Source organism: Protopterus annectens, chromosome 11.part0 (genome assembly GCF_019279795.1).
Source record: "Protopterus annectens isolate FY-2018-M chromosome 11.part0, PAN1.0, whole genome shotgun sequence".
NCBI classification, from domain to species: Eukaryota; Metazoa; Chordata; order Ceratodontiformes; family Protopteridae; genus Protopterus; species Protopterus annectens.
The window spans coordinates 1,054,961,415-1,054,982,577 of record NC_056745.1 but is presented as its reverse complement, the minus strand read 5'-3'; the positions used below and the strand labels follow the sequence as shown (position 1 = coordinate 1,054,982,577).

At 39.1% G+C, this 21,163-nt stretch overlaps 1 protein-coding gene across 1 annotated transcript in view; it reads left to right on the top strand.

Moving 5' to 3' along the window:
* Positions 1–21,163, top strand: part of LOC122815022 (leucine-rich repeat serine/threonine-protein kinase 2-like) — a 2,570,681-nt gene that overhangs the window by 748,467 nt on the left and 1,801,051 nt on the right. The window contains 2 exon segments of the mRNA XM_044087274.1: positions 2,806–2,994; positions 18,121–18,233. Of these exon segments, the coding sequence (XP_043943209.1) occupies positions 2,806–2,994; positions 18,121–18,233 (302 nt within the window).

Sequence of the window (21,163 nt, the reverse complement as noted above, 5' to 3'; positions counted from 1 at the left end):
TTCGGATTTGATAAAATGAAGTATTTAGGAGTATGGATTAAAAAGGATGCTGATATGGCAGCGAATGATATGTGGGAGGAAACTAAACAAAAAATAATGCAGCAATTCAGAAACTGGAAGCTCTTACCTACGGACATGGTTAACAAGATACAAGCAGTAAAATCTTTTTAGTCCCTTTAATTTCATATACATTTCAGGTATATTTTATCAACCAGAAGAAAGGTTATGGCTAGTAATTGATAAAGAGTTGAAGGATTTTATCTGGGAGGGGAGGAGGTCAAGAGTCAAGTGTGGTAAGTAGAGACTTCCAGTACAACAAGGTGTGAAGGAATATTTTAGAGCTACACTGTTCAGTTCTTGTACATTACACAAGCAGAAAAATAGAATTCAAAGTGGAATGAGATGATGATGAAGCAAGGGGAAATTTGGGAAGTAAGGAAAGAGTTGGATTTTGGATGCAGATCCTTAAGGAGTGTTAACAGCAGTCATACAGAATATTATATTCATAAAATAGCAGAAAGTATACTAAGAACTAAACCAACACTGGAATGGAGAAAGAAGATCCTGCCAATAGGGATGATTGCAATTCAGAGTACAGAGAATAAAGAAGAGGGAGCTGGAACTTACTGGAGGAAGCTGACAAAGGAACCAAGGTTTTGGGAACAAATAATTAGAGGGGGAAATGGAATACAATGGGAAGAGGTCAAGAAGACATTTAAGCTGCAGGCTAGAGATTGCCTTCCCTGTCTGGGTTTGATTTCATAGTATAGTCAAAGAGAAGTGCATAGCGGAATCTTAAGTGAAAGACCTACACTGGTTGTTTTTATTTGAATCTGGAACAGAAGCTGCTGTTAAAAAAGGGATAAGTAGTAGGGCCTATAAATTATTGCATGATCACTATAAGAATCAGTCAGAGGAAGACAGAAAAGATTGGGGAGGGATCGAGATTAGATAATCAGTTTACAAAGAAACAATGTGAGGACATATGTATGGTTCCCAAATATACAACAAAGTCTAGAAGATTTAGGATTTTTGCCTGGAAGTGTTTGCTTAGGTACTTTTATACCCCAAGCAGACTCCAAAGATTTTTTTCCTCATGTAGATGGGTGAGTGTTGGAGGTGTAATTGGGAGAAAGCGGTACCTGGGAGCATATGTTTACAGAGTGTAGTGAGTTGGCAGACTTTAAAAATTCCCTACAGAGTACTCTGTCAGGAATACTGGATGAGCAAATGAGTGTAACTAAGTAAATCATTGTTTTGAATTGAGACACAGAATTCTGGTGGCTGCCAAAAAAAAAAAAAAAAAAATCAATTACTAGAAAATGGAAATCAGAGTCTAAACCAGCCATACTTTAAGTAGTGAATATTGGAACAGAGATAAAAGAACAGGTAATGGGATCTTGCATAGAAAAAAAAATGGAAATTATGGGAACAATACCTGCAGAAAAATGTTTTGGATGAGGAGTGAGGTTTAAAATAAGGGAGGAATTGAACAATTTATGTAATGTTAGATTGATTATATTGTAGAACGATATATATGACAGATAATGTTTGTAAACGTAAACTTAATATGGTTTGATTACTTTTATACAAATGTAAATTTGCCCATGTCACAAGTGATAGATAATTCAATAAAGGTGTTTTTAATGTATATTAGATAATTCAGTGAAGGTGTTTTTTTAATGTATATTTCTGTAAACAAGTGACATATTTATTCTTTGTATATGTTGTGGCATAAAATGAAATAAAATAATGTTTTTCCCCTTTAAAATTCAAAGTAGAGCTGCTCGTCTTGATTTTGTAGATACACCAGCAGCATTACTTGAAATTTGCATGAAAAAATGTCCAATTGTTTTGGAAATATAAGCATTTATATACAGTGAGTAAAGGTACTCAAAAACAGTCCGTAATTTGGGGACAGTCATGTAGAAATGTCTATATGCTTTTTACCTACTAACCATCAGCACCCCACGGTGAATCTCAGTTCTTTCATTCACTGTCAGTGACACATGGCCACTGACATGGGCAAGAGCTGATTGGAGGGATCTGTCATCCAAGCAAACATGAAGGATATTTGTATACCATCTATGGACCATTAGCCTTTTTGCCACCAACCTCCCAGACTACCCTAGAGACTTACAGGGGAGGGCCGCTATCACCAGCAGTTCTGTCTGTACCTCATCTCCCACTGCTGCCACTTATCTTGGCCTGTCAGTGAGCTATTCCTCAGGAAGAAGTAATTTGCATGAATAATTGAGGTGTTTCTGTTGAGCCCTAACTCTTCACTGTGGGACATGTTGCTCTTTCCTTGTGTGCGTGCATGCTAACGTTCATGCACTAACAAAGGCTACCGTCACATACTTGGCAGTGCCAAGCTTGTGCCCCCTCTCCTAGATGTTTCACTGTCATGCAGCTTTCATTTCCATGTTGTCCATCAGCCAAAAGAAGCCATGTCCTCCTGTCTTCAGGATGGATGAACTAGTGTTGGCCACTCATTGGTATCCCCCCTGCCCTTTCAGTTCTTTATTGGGTCATATTCAGAGGGTTATCTATCAAAGCCACAGAGCTGGGCTCAGTCTTCCAGAATATCGTCATCTAGAAGAAGACTTTTTTAATGCTAATGAGATGAAAGTTTTCATAAAGTTTTACAGAGTGTATCCATCTGCATATTTCTTGGATACTTTTATGAGCAGTTATTCCCTCTTTTTAGTTGTGTGAGGGGATTTCAAATGTGTTTTGGGAACTGTTTACTTTATATATGACATATTAGGAATAACTCTTCATGCATTGCTTTTTATTTTGCAGGTGTTGCTGCTGCTTTGGTAAGAATTGTTCTAAAATATCAGATGAAGCAAACATTAATGGACTTACCTGTGAATAAAACTGATGAGAGCAGCAGTGAAGATACATTGGACAAAAATGATGACTTGATGTTCTTTGTGGATCCTTCATCAGATGGTGTTTTCTATACAGGAGATGATCTTGACAGTGATGGTATGCTGCTTTTCAGTTTTTGCCTGTGGTCTCTTGTTCTGTAGATGCAGTCATTCTCATTTATGTACATTTCCTGTTGTGTACATCAAATGAATGCATACCAAAGTATTCTGAGGCATGGGCATTCTAGGGCAGTGCTGTTCACATGACCGTTGCAACTGTATATTTAATTAAAAAAGTGAAGCTTTTATTTTGCATGATTATAGTAAAATAATGTAAAGAACAAGCATAAATAATACTAAAAGGGCATTCTTTTGATTACTGACAAGTAGTTTAATGTATGGATAAATGTAGATTATTTAAATTAGCTCCAGTGGTGGTAGAAGGACAGAGGCTTGACTACACCCCAGGCAACCCAAGTTTGATTAGTGGCTTGGGTGTCTAATAGAGCAGGCAGGAGAAGATAAGCATGCCCATTGCCCATTATTGAGGGAAGGGCAAAGTTGAGACAGCCATGCAGTGCCACAGTTCCTTCAAAGAAGGGTGCTAATGCACGTGTGTGTTAGGGGTAGACATGAGGTTCACAGAGCCACTGCCTAGTACTGATTTTCAACATGGGTATGTGAAAGCATGCACTCACATGAGGAAAGCACTGTAGATATGAGGCTGACAGAGCCACTGTCCATTGCTGATCTTTAACATGGGTATGTGAAAGCAAGCACTCACGTGTGGAAAGCACTGTAGGTAGGCTGACAGAGCCACTGCCTAGTGCTGATCTTCAACATAAGTATGTGAAAGCATGCTCTCACATATTGAAAGTACTGGGGCTGCGCATTGACTCATGTCACGTGTCATACTCACACATTGGCAGGATTAGATTACCCCAGATGCTTTCTTTGCCAGGATGCAGGCAAGGGCATAGAGCACCATCATGTCTGCTTGCACAGTGGTCCCCTTTGGGCAATTCTCAAACTAATTTCAAGTGAAATTCCCAATTAGAGAATGAATGGGGCATGTCCAACTGATGTGAGACTTCATGGTCAACAGCCATGTGGGTAAAAATCACATAAAAAACAATACATCATTCTTTTTAGGTTTTTTAGTCTGTGGTTCATAAAGTGTGTGTGATAACTGTGTGCATACTGCACACGATTACTGTACAGTTTATATATATATATATATATATATATATATATATATATATATATATAGTTATTATTATTATTATTGCTGTTATATTTATATGCTTTAAATGAGTGAAGTCTTTTAAATGGCTTCCTTTTGAAATGTCGGCACTCAAAATTCCGAGTGCTGACAAGCTGGGGGAAAAAAGAAGACCAAAAACACAAGAGAAGAGCAAATCTCAAAAATTGCTCTTCTCATTAAACTTATTTTTGCATGGGGGAAAGTCCCCCATGCCCCCCTCATACTCATATATACTAATTCCGAGATCTGCATACCTCTCTGAGAAAAGGGAATATTCTGAGAAATGGCATTTCCGACTTAGTATATTTAAGTCCAATCTTTCGGCCATTCAGTCTACATGTTTTTTGACTCGCTCTAGCGGGTCCTGACATTTCAAATGGTACCCTTTTTAAATATATGAGAGACAGTTCCATTTAGCTGTTTAAAGAAATTGTCAGTGCCATAAAGTTTCTTTCTTTTTTATTCGTTCATTCATTCATTCATTCATTCAATAGTCAGATGAATATGATGTCCAAAAACCTGTTTTCATGAAGTTATAGTTCAGAGATACTACAAAATCATAGCATGGATGTAATACAGACCATGTGCATTGATTAATAATAGATATATGCAAATTAAGAACATAAAGTTATTTGTACACTGTTTAGATTCAGTCTTGTAATTGGGTAATGTTCCTCATGCCTCACTGTTGCAGTCCTGACTTATGGATTTCCTGCTTTGGAAGCCCTTTGTCGGCCTGACTACCAGAGTAAAAACTCCCTCCTTCCTAAGCTGGTGGATGCCCTACCCTGACATTACGACAGCTGAGTATAAAGTGAGCCAGCCAATGCCATGACATCAGTCTTTCTTGCCATCAGAGCCTGAAGCAGGTGTGAGTGCTTTGCTTGGTCTGCACCTGAGTGAGACATTTTTCTAAAGCCAAGTACCCCATTGGGGAACTCTTTTTCTTACCTGGGACGCATGTCAGATAAAGTTAACAATTGTCTTTATTGTGCTAAACAAATTCCACACAGAGACTTTCATACTTTGTGTGTCACTTTATGCCTAAACCACAATGTCCTAAATTGCTGTCTGCATGCCCTTTTCAATACTATGACTATAAGATGTAGGGCCGAAATCTTGTCTAAGCACCTTAGTCAGCAATCTGCTTCCCATCTTGGGATGGCATCCATTGGTCAATCAGAGTATGAGTTCCCTAAGCGAAAGAAAGAAAAAAAAAAAAAAAAAACTTAGGGCCGTGGACAACAAGTAGGAGTTTGAACAATAGTGATCCTAGGAACAGGTCTACTCCTTAACTAACTAGGAGGCAGTTTGTCTTTTTTAGTGTTATACAGTTGTGCTAATTTCTTGGGTAGTGTGTAGCAGATCTGCATACTTTGTTTTCTAGTATTTGAATTGTGGTGAAGTTTTTAGTAGGGGTTATGGCTACACCAAAGAGGTGGTGTAGTCATACTATCTTATGTTACAGTCATGTGAAAAAAGTGTAGGGTTGGATGCTTATTTAGTAGGCTATATACCTAGCACACTGATCAATAGCCAGGCGCACAGTGACTTCTTACTTACTTAGATAAGGAGTAAAAAAGCCACTCACAGTAAAGATGCAAACTATGGATATACTACGGCTGAATGTAATCTGTTGAACTGCTCTTGGATTAAAATCTTTTCTCTAATTTACATACTGTTTTATATGGAGAATAGAAAAGTCTATAATTTTGATTACTGATATATAGAACTTATGATCATAAAGCTCTGACAATGATAAAAGTGCTCATTTCTATTTACCTTAATAAACCATGGTTTAAACAAGCAATACCAGCTTGCATACTGTTTTGTTATTTTTAAAATGAATGCAGAATGATCCGTGGCCCAAATCTTGCAAAAGAAGTTTTGACAACTATCTATATTGATAATTTGAATGCTGATATCAAAGAGTAATTGTTCCTGTACACTTATGTTTGCTTTTTTATGCTTTATATTTTCCTTAAGGATTTTTCACTATCCTTGAGGCTGGATAATTACTTTTCATTCTTTTAATGTTATTTATTTATTTGTCTACTTGTTGATATTTGTTTACAGGGGAAGTCCTACCCATTTAGTAGCCTGAGGAGAAAAACTCCAGAGAATTAATTAACATCAAATAAAAAAATAAATAAATAAATATAGATGTAATTAAAAAGCATGTATGCATATGTTTTGGCAGTGAAATATGTAGGATACAATAAAGCATGAGGAAACATCAGTGATGTAATAATAAAAGAAAAAAAGAAAACTAGAATTAAATATGACATTCAGTACATACAAAAGTTTTAGAAGCATAGTCTGCTATGCTAGGAAATAATAAAAACAAAGATGATGCAAACCCCCCCCCCCCAAGAATGAGGAGAAGGCAAGTACTGAAAGGGTATCGATAGTATAGTTAGTAAGAATGTAAAGTATTTATTGACAGTACAGGAGATGTGCATGGGCATAGTCATGAATTAATGAGAAATTCTTTTGAAAGGTGATGTAAATACATATAGGCTTGATGTAGTTGTTCTGATGAAATTTGGGATAGAGGTCAACAGAATAGCTATGCATTGTGAGTATAGACTTTGTCCCATACTTTTTTTTTTGTTTATAGATTTCAAGCAGGATTTTTTCTTGAGAGCACAGCTGGTGATTTGGAAGATAGTGATGAAGTACTGAGGAGATAAAAGGGCAGGTAGAAGAGTTGTATAGCAGACATGTAGTAGGTGGATTGGACACTCTAAATTGGCCCGAGGTGTGAGTGCGTGTGTGCCTTCTGTGGAAGGTTGGGTGCCGGGCTGGCAACTCGACACTGTAAAATTCCACTGCCAATCATGAGCAGACAGGTGATCCGCTGTGGCGACCCCTAACTGGGAAAAGCCGAAAGAAGAAAAGGAAGTGGAGCATGGGCTAATTGATGTGGGAGTTCTATCCAGCTGACAGCATGTAATGCAGAGCAGTGATGATCTCTGTGTGACAAGTTTGCTGCAAATCTAGCTATCTTATTATAGCATTTGTCCAGTTGTAATTTAAGAGAGATCTGGATGTTAGTCAAAATAGGGTAAGCCATAGAGAAGACGGTAAAAGATAGGGTGATTCTTCTAGAAGGAGCAATGAATTCTTTTACTGTATATAACAGACCTAGCTTTTGATGTTTTTTTACAGTTTTGTATGTGAAGACCGAACTTTAAGGTGCCATCTGTGGTGACACCAAACAATTTGATATGAGTAACTACTTCATTAGCTGTATTGTGTAGACAAGTAATGTGAAAGTTACTTTTATTATTGGCATGGGACTTTGGAAAAAAATAGTAGCAGTTTTTTTTTTTTTTTTTTGAAGGATTAAGTAAAAGTTGGTTTTGATGTAGCCACAAGGCATCTTGCATCGTGACTTGTAGATGCAGTGGCCTGTCAGATGAGCAGATAAGAGTTGAGTTGTCTGAATACTGAATTAAGTCAAGCTTGCTGAGAGAAAGTATATAGGCTGTTGATGAAAATGTTAGAGCAGTGCATCGAGAATAGAGCCTTGAGGATATATACAGACACACACATGGATATGAAGTACTGGGTCCCATTTGCTGCAGACAGAAAAGGAATTGATCTTGTAATTTCACCAGTTTGGGCCTTATTCTGGTAAAAGAAAGTCAAGGTCCAACATATAGGCATTAAGGGAGTAAAACTGCACGCAGTGAAGATTTTTGTGCATCTGTGCAACTTTATCTTCCTAGCACTAGCACAGAAGCAAGATCAGCTACCGTGTCCAAGTGTTATCAGTAATGATGACAGAGCAGAAGCCCATGAATCAAGAAAAAAAAAAAAAAACACCACCAGCACCACACAGACACATGCCCTTATTTTGCTAAGTGTTTTTTTGCATCCGTGCCTGCTAACCATCAGGCCTTCTCCAGTCTGACTCTGTCCATTTATTCCCACTGTATTAGGTGTCCCCAGTACTGGGTTAAGAGCTGTTCAGGACTTATAAGTAAAAACTCCACGACACTGCCAAACGTTACACCAGCCGTTTATTGCATCGAAGACATACTGAGTGCTTTCACCCATCATTCCGTGGGCTTCTTCAGAGTGAAGTGCCTACAAACAAAACTGCTTTTGTAAGTTGCTCCGTCTTCAATTAATTAATCAATTAACAATTAATTGATTAAGCAGTAACATATTAAATAATACCATCGAGTACATTCCAGGACTTATGACTGTGGCACAGGCAGCCTTGAGGGTGGTTTGTGCCTTCAGCAGCATCCCAGCAATAAAGTTTTATTAGATGTCTCTTACCTTTCTTCTGGGTGGAAGAGAGCAAGTGACCAGCACCAACACAAGATCACAACACCCTTCCAAATGCAAATGCATGCTCATGTGCACTCACAATTGGAGCTGCTAGCAAATTGCTTCCTGTATTCAAGGGTTCATATTTGATTTCTTCTACCTCCATTTACCTGGTATATGACTCACAGCAAGTCACTTGACTAGCCAGTCCTCCTGGATTGCCCTTGAAAAATGACATTTGTGTCCAGTGAGCTTTCCCTGTTAACAAAAGTGTGTGTGTTTGTGTGCCGCAGTACCTGGATGACTAAACATATGCCCCAAAGTCATCCTTTACAGTGTTCTCCACCCTGAGGTATTGTACCAGTGGATAGAAGCAGTTCACACATTCCTGCCCTGGATAGCCATGCCCATCTTCCACACAGCTGCTTCTGCATGCACCCAAACCACTAATCATACTCTGGTTGTCTGGGCTGTAGTTTGGCTTTTATCCTTCTATACCAGCAGAACTGTTTATGCACACTAAGTATTGACCCCATTAGGGGACTGTGAGATTGGTACATAATATGTACTATTTTTCAGTCATATCTGCAGCCAAATAGCTATTTATCCATAGCCCCCCCCCCCAGATGATTGTGATGCAGTTGTTAATTTCACAGAGTGTAGTAGTGCTGTCACTTAACATCTTGCTGAATTTCAATATAATAACAGCATACTCAGTTTGTAGTGCTACTATATACGACTTGTTACATTGTTCGATTACACTTGTTATAAATTAGTTTTAAAAATTATTCGAACCTGAATCTAGAACTGAGAAGTGTAAAGAAACAGGTTGCCATACAATATTATATCTGTGAGTTATTCCACATGCCATCAGTTACTGCTGGTCCTATTGCAGGATGCACAACAATTCAAATTAAATTCAGTGTTCTGGATGGTATGAACTGCTCCAGACCAGATTAGTCATCTACCTCTACTAACTTGACTTACCTATCCACTGCTTACTATCCTCTACTTCATTTTCCCACCTTATTATATTTTTCTGATCTACCTTTTATCACTATGTCTATTCCTCTTTATATATCTTTTCTTAAGCAAATCCTTTGCTACAATACTACACTTCAAACTCCCTTTTTTCACTTCTGACTTAACCTATACTATGTCACCATACTTAAAAATAGCACTGTGTTATACTGAAGGTCCTCAGTGTTAGATCCTGCTTAACCTTTCTGCTGTAATTCACATGTTGCAATTACTGATGATTTTCTTTTTTTCTTTTTTAGTAAAATTATTTCCTTTTATCTTCCTCTGACTTAACCTGTATTGTTATCTAAGTTCTTTCAGTTTGCACTGTTTGTGACTTTTTACCTCAGTGTTACATCCTGTTACAACCTCTGTGCTGAAATACACATTACCATTGTTGATGTATTGGGAAATTGCTATTTTTACTAGAATATTAGATTTTACTTCTTATTTTTTATTTGTTTGTACTTATATTATTGTATTTCGACCATGTCTTGGAGCTTATCTCCCCGGGCCTCTACTGAAAATGGACATATATCCAGTTAGACTAGCCCGGTCAACAAATGTAAAATAAAATAAAAAAATACATAAAAATGTTCTTAACATTTTGTGGATATGGTTACATACAGTGTCTCAAATAAAGAATTGCCACTTTTTGTGACCGTCAGCAAAAAACTGTGTAAAGCATGTGTGAAGGCTGCCAGCTTAGCCAGCTAGAATTTTGGAAATAACTCTGTCATTTGCTTGCCTTACAAATGTGAGAAAACTATATGTGCTGTACTGAGCTTCAAGAATGTGACCACAGTGCACCCTGCTGGAAAAGAGCAGAAATGCATATAAACTACACACCTATGCAAATGTATGTGTTGATGGTAAAGGCTGGAATATACAGAGTTAACTTGAAAACTCTAAGAAAGTAAGTAAAGAAGTTTACGATGTGTTATAAAGTTAGTTTATCTTAGCTAAGAGACATGATGTCTAGTGCTAGGAGTTTCTTTTTATTGTCTTGAGACAGAGAAAATTACTAGGTTTCACATAAGTGTTTTTTTTTTTATTGTTCTGTGACTTCCTAGCAGCTGTACATCTGAGAGATAAGCATTTTTGACAGACATATGTTATATTCTGTTGGTTCCTGTTAGCCTGGGAACAAAAAGAGAGGTGACAAGAATAATGTAATATAAGATGACCAGCAGACATGTTTGATAGTAACTTAAGAACTGTCTCAGAGAGAAAGTCTGGGCATTTTGTATCTTGTCTTGAATCTGGCAACATTTTCTCACCAGCACTTGTCTTTGCTCTGTAAGTAAGACTTAGATCATAGTGTTTCTGTTAGAGATAGGAATATAGCAAGATTAGTATGGATGTTTCTGTATTTATGTGAGACTGTCCTGCAATGTTGTTTTAAAATATTTCCTGTGATTCTGAACTCTGTTGTCACTGTATTGAGTTATTGAGTATTGTTTTGTTCTTTTATTATTTATTAATAAATATATATTTAAACCTTTTAATTGGGGCTGGTTTGTTAGAGATATTTAAGCTCTTAGCGTACTTGCATATGTATTTGATAACACTGTACAGGCCACTCCTAAATAGCCTTCAAGTCTTGGACACACTTACCATTTGGATAATAGTAACATTACACAGTAGAATTGGTCACCCTTTGGGAAAGGCCTTATAGTAGCTGATAAATAGTGGTTGGTAAAAGTAATTTCTACCTTATAGTCTTGGCAGAAGGGAGCATATCTAGTGAACATGTGCCAGCCTTCCACAGGAGTGTCTGTGTGTTTGTATATAAATCAAGTCTCAAAGTATGTGTGTGTGTGTGTGTGTGTGTGTGTGTGTGTGTGTGTGTGTGTGTGTGAGCTACTTGGGCAGGGACAAGAAGCACTGGTTAGACAGAGAGGTTGCTGGAGGTTTTGGCTTGACCACTTGGCTGAGATCTTAACCTTATAGCTGTGCTAGTGGGGAGTCTTATGGGGGATCTGGAGAGAGAGGGGTAAAAACAGCCCCAGGCTGATTGTGATCTCTGTGTGCTCTTAAGGAAAATTGTACTTTACTGTGTGTGTACTTGTCATCCTCCCAGTGTGCACGTCCCTCACTGGTGTTAGTGGTGAGGATTGAGGCTCCTTGGTTACTGGGCCATTGCTGGGGCATCACATATTAATTGTTTGGCAGTGGTGGGATAGCCACATCACATATTAATTGTCTTGCAGTGGCGTGGATATTGAATTCCTGTAGCTTGTGTACAGTGGTCACTGAAGGTGTTTTTGTGCTTTCAATCAGCCACAAAGTGAACATTCAGAGTTCATATCACAGTTGTTTTATTTCTTTTGTTAGCTTAGTCAGGGAGAGCAGGCAAGCTGACAAGGAGCCAGTTGGCTGAGATGTGCCAGGCCAAAGGACTGGTGTATGCCAACCTGACTGAGGCAGACATGATTGCAGCTTTAGTCACAGCTCCATCAGAGAATAATAACCAGGAGGACAATCAGACTGGCCGTGGGGATGGTTATGTACAACTCCCAGAAAATGGACAGCTCAACCTTTCCACAGAGGACTTAAAAATCCATCTGGAGTTAAAAAGACTTTAGCTAGAGGCCAAGCGTGTGGAAATAGAAGCAACAGAGAGATTGAGGAAAATGAGAAACTGCTACGCCTGGAAGCTGAGGAGAAGAAGTGGCTGAGGTAGCATGAAAATGAGATGCTGACTCTTTGCCAAAGTCATGGAGGTAATGGGGAAGGGAGTAACTGAACCCCAGAAGCAACAAAGGTCAGTAAATTTCTTCCACAACATACAGAGTGGGATAATTTTGATAGTTTCATTCATATGTTTGAAGAGGGTATGTAAACAGTTTGATGTTGACTAAGGGCTCTGGGTACGGTTCCTGACCCCCTTACCCCATGGTAAAGCTGTAACTCTTCTTTCCAAACTGTCTGATAATGACTCTTTAAATTATAATGTTGTACAGAACTGTTTGCTAGAATTTTTTAAGTTAACACCTGAAGCTTATAGGAAAATGTTTCGTGAGCATAGATACAAGGCAGATGAAAGTTTGTGTGAATATGTTGCTGAACTAAGCACTTATTTTCATGGATGGGTGAGTGGATGTTAGGTCACCACTTTTGAAGGGCTGGCAGACCTTTTGGTGAGGGAACAAGCCCTTAGCACTTTGCCTGAGGACATGAGGATCTGGTTAGCTGATAGACAATGCCTTACTGTAGATGAGTTGGCAAAGAAGAGAGACCTATACCTAGCAAGCAGGGCATCCCAGCACAGGAAAGGGACACCCAGTGCTGCTCAAGGGTCTAAGGGAACCCATGGTGGGCAGCCCAGACTTCCCCAACAGAATCTGCCAGTAGCAGGGGAAGCCAGTAGTCCATGTACTCATCCAGGATCTAGGATTAAATGTTTTAAATGCAATCAGTAAGGCCATGTAGCATATAGATGTCCATGGAGGCAAGGTGGGGAACAAAAGGTGGGAGAGCCAGTAAGTGAGAATGACAAAATGCCAACAGTAGGTTGTCTGGAGACAACAGGGGTACCAGACTACCACAAGAGGTTATATCTTATCTTAGTGATTGGCAAAGACACAATTGCTAAGAGAGACAGAGCCTCTGACATAACCGTTGTGAAACCTGCAATGGTTACAGAGGAGCACTGCTTGCCTGGGCAGTCTACTCTAGTCAGAGCTTTAGGAGGGACCCCATTCCAAATACCTTTGGCTAGGGTTCACCTTGACTGGGAGGATAGAAAAGGAAGCCAGCAAGTTGGTGTGTTTGAGGACACCCCTGCAGCTGTCCTGATAGGGAATTATTTTGATAATGCAGTACCATGTGTTTATGCAGTTACACACAGTCAGGCTTGGAGACAAGCATGAAGATCTGGTAGCCTGGGGAGACCCAGACAGACCACACTCTTGCAGCTAGGACTGGTGAGGTGGTTACTTCAGGGAAGGAGCTACCCTGTAGCAGTGAGACTGAAGGTGAGCCACAACTGCTTGTTGGTACTGATTTTCTCTTGGACAGAGTGTCTGAAAGGGCAGAAGTGAGTAGTAGTACCCGGGCTGACAGTGAGGCACAGCTGTCAGAGGATATCGGACTTCCTGTGGAAGGGGAGCTATGAAGGGTTGCAAAGAAAGAGTTGAGACAAGCTCAGCTCTCAGACCCTACATTACAAGGCCTGAGAGAGGTAACTAGGGAGGCATCTGATTCTCAAGGGAAAGGGGAATCTGTATACCGGGACAAAGGGTTACGATATAGAGAGTAGATCCCTGAGGGAGGGCTAGAGGGTGAGAGAATATAGCAGTTGGTAGTGCCTAGAGCCTATCATCTGGCACTTCTAGCCATAGCCCATGATATTCCCTTTGCAGGTCACATGGGCATAAAATGTACAAAGAGACAATGTTATGCAGAACTTCTATTGGCCTGGGATTTCCAGAGATGTAACAGGGTACTTCAGAACCTGTGAGCAGTGCTAAAAGGTAGGCAAGGCAGGAGACAAGGTGAAAGCTCCTTTGATGCCTTTGCCTGTGATTGAGGAGCCAGTTCAGTGGGTAGCTATGGATATTGTGGGGCCTCTGAGTACCCCAAGTTCCACAGGAAAAACGTATATCCTAGTGGTAGTAGATTATGCTACCAGATACCCTGAGGCAGTGGCTCTGTCCTCCATTGAGGCACAAAAGCCATTGAGGCACAAAAGGTGGCAAATGCTTTGTTAGAGATTTTCAGCAGGGTAAGTTTCCCAAAAGAAATACTGACGGACAGAGGTTACAGTTTCATCTCAGACCTGCTGACTTGTCTGTGGAAGTACTGTGGGGTGAAGCATCTAAAGACTACCCCCTACCATCCCCAGACTAATGTTCTTGTTGAGAGGTTACACTCTGCGCTCAAGACCATGCTACAGGCATTTGCATTCCACTTCAAGGGATTGGGACAAATATTTGCCCCATCTGTTTGCTCACAGAGAGGTTGCCCAGGAATCCGCAGGTTTTTCACCCTTTAAGTTGTATGGGCATAGGAGGGGACCTCTAGATTTAATTTGAGATAAGTGGGAGGATGAGTGTGAATCCCACAAGGAGTCTGTTGTGGCATATATTCTAAACCTCAGGACAAGACTCAGGGAACTCATGGGCTTGGCTCAGGAGAAGCTGGTGGAAACCCAACAGCAGAAAAAGGTGTGGTATGACAGGAATGTTTGAGCTAGAGAGTATGCTGTAGGGCAGCATTAGCCAGTCCAGATTACAGCAAATTTGTTGTGTAAGTGGATGCTTTAAAACATGGGGTGTGGGCTGTACTTTGCCAGATTTCTTCAGAGGGAGAGGAGCACCCAGTGGTTTATCTCAGTCATAGGCTCCAACCCAGGGAGGAGGAATGCTATGCAGCTGCAGAAAAGGAATGTCTAGCCATACTGTAGGTAGCAGAAACTCCATCCTTAACTGTATGGAAGAAAATTCACTGTAGTTACAGATCACATGGTTACATTAAGCCAGCCAGCAAAATGACAAGTTACTAAGGTGGAGCCCAGGGTTGCAAGCATATAATATGACAGTGCGGCACCACAGTGGGGTTAGCAATGTCAATGTAGATGGGCTGTCAAGACAAGGGAATGGGTTAAAGTATTCCCAGATAGGCTTAACCCTCTCAACCAATGTTTTTCCAAGGGTCACTTGAAAAACTAGCTTCATTTTTCAAGGGGGGATTGTGAAGGCTGCCAGCCCAGTCATCTAGAATTTTGTAAATAATTCTGTCATTTGTGAATAGTAATATGATTTGTATTCTTGCCTTACAAATGTAAGAAAACTATATGTTCTGTGCAAAATTTCAAGAATGTAACCACAGTGCACCCTGCTGGAAAAGAGCAGAAATGTGTATAAACCACAAGCCTATGCAAATGTATGTGTTGATGGTAAAGGCTGGAATATACACAGTTAATTTGCAAACTCTAAGAAAATAAGTAAAGAGTTTTATGATGTGTTATAAAGTTAATTTCAGCTAAGAGACAGGATGTCTAGTGCTAGGGGTTTCTTTCTATTGTCTTGAGACAGAGAAAATTACTATGTTTCCCTTGTAAAGTGTTTTTGTATAGTTCTGTGACTTCCTAGCAGCTGTACATCTGAGTGATAAGTATTTTTGACAGATATGTTAAATTGTGTTGGTTCCTGTTAGCCTGAGAACTAAGGTAGAGGTGACTCAAGAATTATGTAATCTGAGATGACCCACCTGAAATGTTTGATAGTAACTTAAGAACTATCTCAGAGAAAAAGTCTGGGCATTTTGTATCTTGCCTTGAATCTGGCAACATCCTCTCACCAGCACTTGTTTTTGCTCTGTAAGTAAAACTTAGATCATAGTATTTCTCTTAGAGATAGATAGCAATATAGCAAGATAGTCTAAATGTTTTCTGCATTTATGAGAGACTGTCCTGCAATGTTGTTTTAAAATATTTCCTGTGATTCTGTATTGAGTTATTGAATATTGTCTTGTTCTTTTATTATTTATTATTAAATATATATTTAAACATTTGAATTGGGTTTGTTAGAGATATTTAAGGTCTTATAGTACTTGCATATATATATATATATATATATATATATATATGTAATTGGTAACACTGTACATGCCCCTCCTAAATAGCCTTCAAGTCTTGGACACACTTACCATTTGGATAACAGTACCATTACACAGTAGACTTGGTCATCCTCTGGTAAGGGCCTTATAATAGCTGATAAGTAGTGGTTGGTGGCAGTGATTTCTACCTTATTGTCGTGGCAGAAGGGGGGCATAGTTAGTGAACCTGCGCCAGCCTTCCCCAGGAGTGTCCATGTGTTTGTATATAAATCAGATCTCAAAGTGTGTGTGTCATCTACTTGGGCAGGGACAGGAAGCACTGGTTGGACAGAGAGGGTGCTAGAGGTTTTGGCTTGACCACTCGGCTAAGATCTTAACCCTATAGCTGTGCCAGTGGGGAGTCTTATTGAAGATCTGGAGAGAGAGAGAGAGAGAGAGAGGGAGAACCAGCCCTAGACTGTGATGCGCTTAAGGGAAAATTGTACTTTACTGTGTGTGTACTTGTCATCCTCCCAATGTGCACATCCGTCACTGGTGTTAGTGGTGAGGGTTGAGGCTCCTTGATTACTGGGCCAGTGCAGGGGCATCATAGCATGAAACAGCAATACAGCAGTTTGTTGATATAATTAAAACCTATTCCGTTAAGCAGTTGCACACACACTAAACAGGGTGGCAGGTTCATTGTTTAGTACTCCATTACCTTGTTTTTGAATTCCTCCACTTCACTTAGCATGTTATAGTAAGACAGCAAGTACCATTTCCTTCCCTGACCAGTTTAGACTAGCCTGAAGGCGTAACTCTGTGACCCATACTTTTGCAGACTCTGAGTCTTACTTCCACATGGTGCTGGTGCAGCAGGGAGTTGTCGTTGTGGGGGATGATTGATGAATGTGGCAACAGCAGTGATGTCACTTGGCTTAACACATTCCATTAATGACACTGGCATACCAGTGAGTTGGCTCTTCTAATACATCTCAGCTGCCCAGAATTTCATAGAATTTGCTGATTTTTTTGCATCATATTTTTAGTCTGTTGCTTATAAAATTTGTGGTTTTCTTGCAAATCATTGAGGACTGGAATCGTTAAATACTGACAGACGTTTGAGTTTCAGACTTTGGATCCTTCAGAAAATGCATGCTAATGCAAAACCAGTTATTCTGTCAACTTCCCAAGTTTATAAAGAACAATGTTTAAAATCTCTCCCTGATTTTTGGCCTTTGTACCTTGTTTTTAACTTTGTCCAGAATTCTTATGCTATGAGGTTGAGAGGTATGGGTACAGTGCATATGAAAGGATGAGTTATGGAGGGTTGGTAAACTATTGAATGTGTTAATGAGGCTCAGGGTTTCATTCTGAAGTCTGGTTATTGCCTAGGCTTGTAATAGATAGTCTACAGATTGATAACCTAGTATTTACCAATGAACACTGCCTGTGCCCATGAAGGGTGAATCAAGATGAATGAAATAACTGGAAATTAGACTTAAACACAAAACAACTATTGAGAGATGATGCATCTGCCACTTGGTGATCTCTTTTTTTCAACTTCTTGTAGGGACGAGCATATGCTCTGCCTGATGGTGCTTCTGACCCTATTCATAGTCTGATAATAGACTACTTGAAGCAAGACTTATATAAGGCAGTATTTGCAGTTAATTTTTGTTATGTTAGAGAAGTTTGAATAGATCTGGCCTGGATAAATAATTTCATTAAACCTTGTGCATAAGACACTGGCATGGACCAAAGTAGGCTTGTTTTCCGTGAGCATGAGAACTGAGGAGTTTATGAGCAGGTGCAAATGAAGTGAGGGAAGTCCTGCTGATAATGATTGTCACACATTCCTCCTAAAAGAGCTACACATGAGGAAAGCACTCTTATATCTGTACTTCAGTAGTCCTTACTTATCTCATTTATAATACCACAGGATTGGTTTGGAAGTATTTGTTTGAAATTTGTGACATTCACACATTACTTCCCTCCACAAAGGTAGCATTGATTTGTTTCTGTAGTGAACAATGCAAAGACAGGTAGTTGCATTTAATAGTTTGCAATATGATTCTGCTGAGTTTGCAGTGACAGTTTTATCTTAACTGTTTTACATTATTTTTTGCACAGGGAGTGATGCTTCTGGTAATTTTGGTAAAAGACGTAGTTCTTCCTCTCTCACAGAGTTCCGGAAAGATTCTTCAGACATTGAGAATACATATACAACACGGAAGAGTCATTCAGTAAGCATTTTCTTTATAAATGTAAAAAAAGGACATATGCATCTGTGCATGAAAACAGACACACGGATACACACACACACACACACACACACACACACACACACACACACACACACACACACACACACACACACACACACACACGTCTACATGTATCTTTCTTTAAGATGGCTGTTGAAGCATATCCTTATTTCAGGACTTAAATGATCTAACTTTAGTACTTGGTTAGTTTGAACCAGATTTCTTAAACAGTCTTCCCATTGGACTACCCCCATCAGGATCACCCCATTCATTTTTTCAGTGTATAAGCAGTAGTCATCAGGTGCTGTCCCATTTTTCTTGTTTAGAGACAGTGTCAGTTGAGTATATGTTCATCTTTATAATTGCCTTTGGTTGTTTGGGTTGTATCTTCTCCAGGATACAACAACCAGCCAGTCTTCAAATAGCTGTGGCTCCCTCCCACACCTACACTCAGACTGCTGATTAGCTAATCCTTGGATAGAAGTCAGCAATTAGAGAGTAGAGTAAGAGCGTAGGCAGCTTCAGTACATTCTTGTTACCTAAAGGGAAAGCAGTTTTGAGGCTTCACAGGAGCAACAATTTATCACAGCTTTAATTTCTGATAGATAAGCCCCCATAGTGGAACCCTTCCACACAGAAAATATTTTAAATATTTTTAATGTGCATTTTTTTAAAGTGTACTGACAGTTTTATCAATACCAGAAGTTTCTTGTCAGAAGCTGCTGTTTTTAGAAAGGGGATGTTTGTGTGAAGGAAAAATGTACTGCTTTTGAGACATTTTAACTGAAGTGTAAGAATTTAAAGATTGGGAAGTGTTTTATGCATTTAAAATGGTATTTGACTGTTTTGGTGCTTCTGTACACTTCATTACAACTTACCTTCATTATTTTACTGCTTGAGACATGTTATTTGAAGGTGTTATATTTAATTAAAGGGAAGTATATTCTAGGGCTAGAAATGTATTTTATATTTAGTGCTTGTGTACAGTTCATGACAACTTACCTTTGTTTCTTGTTTTCTCTCAGTGAACTTTCTGTGAAAGGGAGAGTTCTGATAGGCTTTTTGTGTACTGCTTTTCATCTTTGAGGGAATATGTGGAGAAGTGTAACTGTGTGTTATTGTGAATACTTGTTTGACAATTTACCTTCCGACTGGCTCTTTCCAGCAGTGCTTAGTCACAATCAGGCTTCTTCCTCGGCTACAGCATGGATTCTTACATAGTCTTGCTGTCTCTTCTACCACTAAAAGTAAAAAACAACACAGCAGAATAAGAGCCCTTGCATATACTCCAGACTCAGACAATGCCTCAGCCACTGGTGGGTGGCTCTGTAGTTGCCATTTGTTGTTCCTCAGTCTACATACTGTTTTTTCCAGGTTCTTCTGGTGTAGTCCATTCCACCATGGATTAGGGGTTAGCCAAGTCCTCTGCAGCTGTTCCAGTATCCAGTTTGGCCAAGAGAGTATGGTCTTCTGTGGGTATGGGAGTTTCTCCAAGAATTTTTTCTCAGAGAAGCCGGTGAAAGAAATCTTTTGCCTGACATCTACTGCTGTCCAACTCCTTAGCTAAACAGTGGAACTCTCTCCCCACACACCTACGCAACCTACCTAACCATACAAATTTCAAATTTCAGCTACTCTCTCATCTTTCTTCCAAATGGGAATGCCCATGCCATGCTCCAACTTAAACCCCTCACTCCACCTTGCACTGACTCATCCAACTGCCTCTACTATTATTTCATCCCACCCAAAACAATCCCTCCCCTACTAAAAACTAATTTTATCTCTAATATCTATTATACTGTACTCTCTGATCTCAAATATACTTTTACCCTTTCCATGCATAATGTTTCCTAACCTACTAATGACTAGTAGCTATATATTTTGAAATGTTAAACCTACAACTGAGTTTATAACAGAAATATTCACTTTATGTAAATGTTGAAATTTCTGTATTGAATTAGGTCTTTTCATTTTTGTAACATTGTGACAAGCCAATTGCAAATATCATGGAGCTCATCTGTAAATGTTTAATTAGCTGTATGAACTATGTCTTTTTGTAACATGTGAAATGTAACTTGCAATTATTGTGGAGCTTTTCTCCCCCGGCCTCCACTGAAAATGGGCTCTTCTTGGCCCAGTGGACTTCCCCGGTCATCAAACTTAAATAATAAATACAATTTCTAATCTGTCTCGTGTCTAAACCTGCCTTGAAGAGTATGGTTGTACATATACTATGTCTAGGGCCACTATTAGTGCTGCTGTATTTTTTTAACACCTTTATTAAATTATCACTTAAGATATAGGCACATATACATTAATATAAAAGAAAATAAACATATTAAACAATTTCCATTTACATATGCATCAGATATGGCCTTTTTTACAACTGTCATCCGTCCAACAATACATAAATTGCACAATTCTTGCCTGCTCTTAAACCTCACTCCTCCCCCAGAACATTATTCTGAATGTGCTGTTTCCACAATTTCCATTTATTTCTGTGTACTTTGCTCTTCCCTTTTCTAAAGTTCCCACTTCCTGTTCTTTTATCTCTGTTAAAATATTCAGTACTTCAAGTACAGTTGGTTTAGACTTTGATTTCCATTTTGTAGTAATAGCTTTTTTGGCAGCTACCAGAATTAAACTTAACAAGGCCTTACTATAGCTAGGCATTTCAGATCTAGCTCAAAAGAATAATTTCTTTAGTTATACCCATTTGCTCACCCAGTATTACTTTTTTAAGAAAAATTGTATTGATTTAACATATTTACAGTATATGCACAGAGAGAAAGAAATTTTGTATCACATACTGTTATACAGTATTAGGAGTACATGGAATCATCTACATAATCTTAGACAATTAACACATTAAACGTCTTGGTATTTCAGTAGCAACATTTCAAGTTATG